General features: G+C 61.5%; 1 protein-coding gene across 1 annotated transcript in view; it reads right to left on the bottom strand.

Annotated features, from left to right (window-relative positions):
• TRIM35 (tripartite motif containing 35) overlaps positions 1–1,070 on the bottom strand; it is a 4,186-nt gene extending 3,116 nt beyond the window's left edge. Inside the window, exon 1 of the mRNA XM_010138218.1 lies at positions 684–1,070. Coding sequence (XP_010136520.1) covers positions 684–1,070 — 387 coding nt within the window. The remainder of the gene's footprint in view (positions 1–683) is intronic.
• Between the last annotated feature and the right edge of the window lie 10 nt (positions 1,071–1,080).

The raw sequence follows: 1,080 nt of genomic DNA, 5'->3' as shown, positions 1-1,080 counted from the left end.
ACAGAAATGGCTCCTCGTGGACCCGCCGACTTACCTGTCCTCCTCCCCGACGGGTGGAGGCCGGGGTGAGGGGCAGTACCCTGCCTGTTGACACAGCGTGTCGTCTCTGGTCACATGGTCTCGGTATTCTGCTGTAGCAGCTCCCGTTCGCATGGGGAAAACTGAGGGGCTCTGCGACTTGGATCCTCCTCTTCCTCCTCCTCCTCCTCCTCCCCACGCAGCCTGTCCTGAAGGAATTGTGTAACCCCATCCCAAACAGGCTCTCAACCACGAGGTGCTGCTGCAACAACCAGCGTGACCGGATCCAGCCCAGCCGAGGATGAAGGAGTAGAGAGAAGGCGGGCACAGGGCCAAGCCCCTTGGGGGATCACCATGCTCCCCTTTCCCACAGCAAAAACCACCGTGCCCTGGGGGATGGGATGGCACCGGGTAGTTCTTAGGCAGGGAGAGCGTGGGGCAGCTACACGCAGGGGCACTCCCACAGGGACCCACCCTCGCAGCGTGGTCGCCTCGTCATCGAGCCTGGCACGCCAGCAGGTACAACCGTGCTACACACAAGCCAACACCGTGTGCGCTGGGGCAAGTTGGTGCTAGGGCGAGAGCGGGCTGCACCCCTCTGGATGCCCTGAGGTGCCAACCCGTGCCATGGGTCCCCCCTTCCCTTTTCCTGGATCATCCCTCACCCTAAAATCAGCCGCTGCCTCCTGCACCGGCCGCATCTTGTGCCCTTTGTGCTGCTCGGAGCTCTGGCAGGTGAAGCAAACCAGCTCCTTGTCCTCCAGGCAAAACAATTTGGATTCTTCCTGATGCAGGGGGCAAAGGGTGGCCACCTGGCTTCGCCGCTGCCCTTCCTCCTTGAGGATCATCTCCACCAGGTTGTTGAGCGTGTGGTTGATGCGAAGGTCATCGAATGAGGAGGCTACTTTGCAGACGGGGCACACGTGAGACCCGTGTTCCCAGCAGCGGCTCACGCAGCCCTTGCAGAAGTTGTGGCCGCAGCTGAGCGTCACGGCTTCCCGGAACGGATCGTAGCAGATGGGGCACAGCAGTTCTTCCTTTAAGGTGGCCATGGAGGATGAG

Source organism: Buceros rhinoceros, unplaced genomic scaffold (assembly GCF_000710305.1).
Source record: "Buceros rhinoceros silvestris isolate BGI_N320 unplaced genomic scaffold, ASM71030v1 scaffold34226, whole genome shotgun sequence".
NCBI lineage: Eukaryota > Metazoa > Chordata > Aves > Bucerotiformes > Bucerotidae > Buceros > Buceros rhinoceros.
The sequence above is the reverse complement of the archived record's forward strand: the minus strand, read 5'-3'. Positions and strand labels throughout refer to the sequence as shown.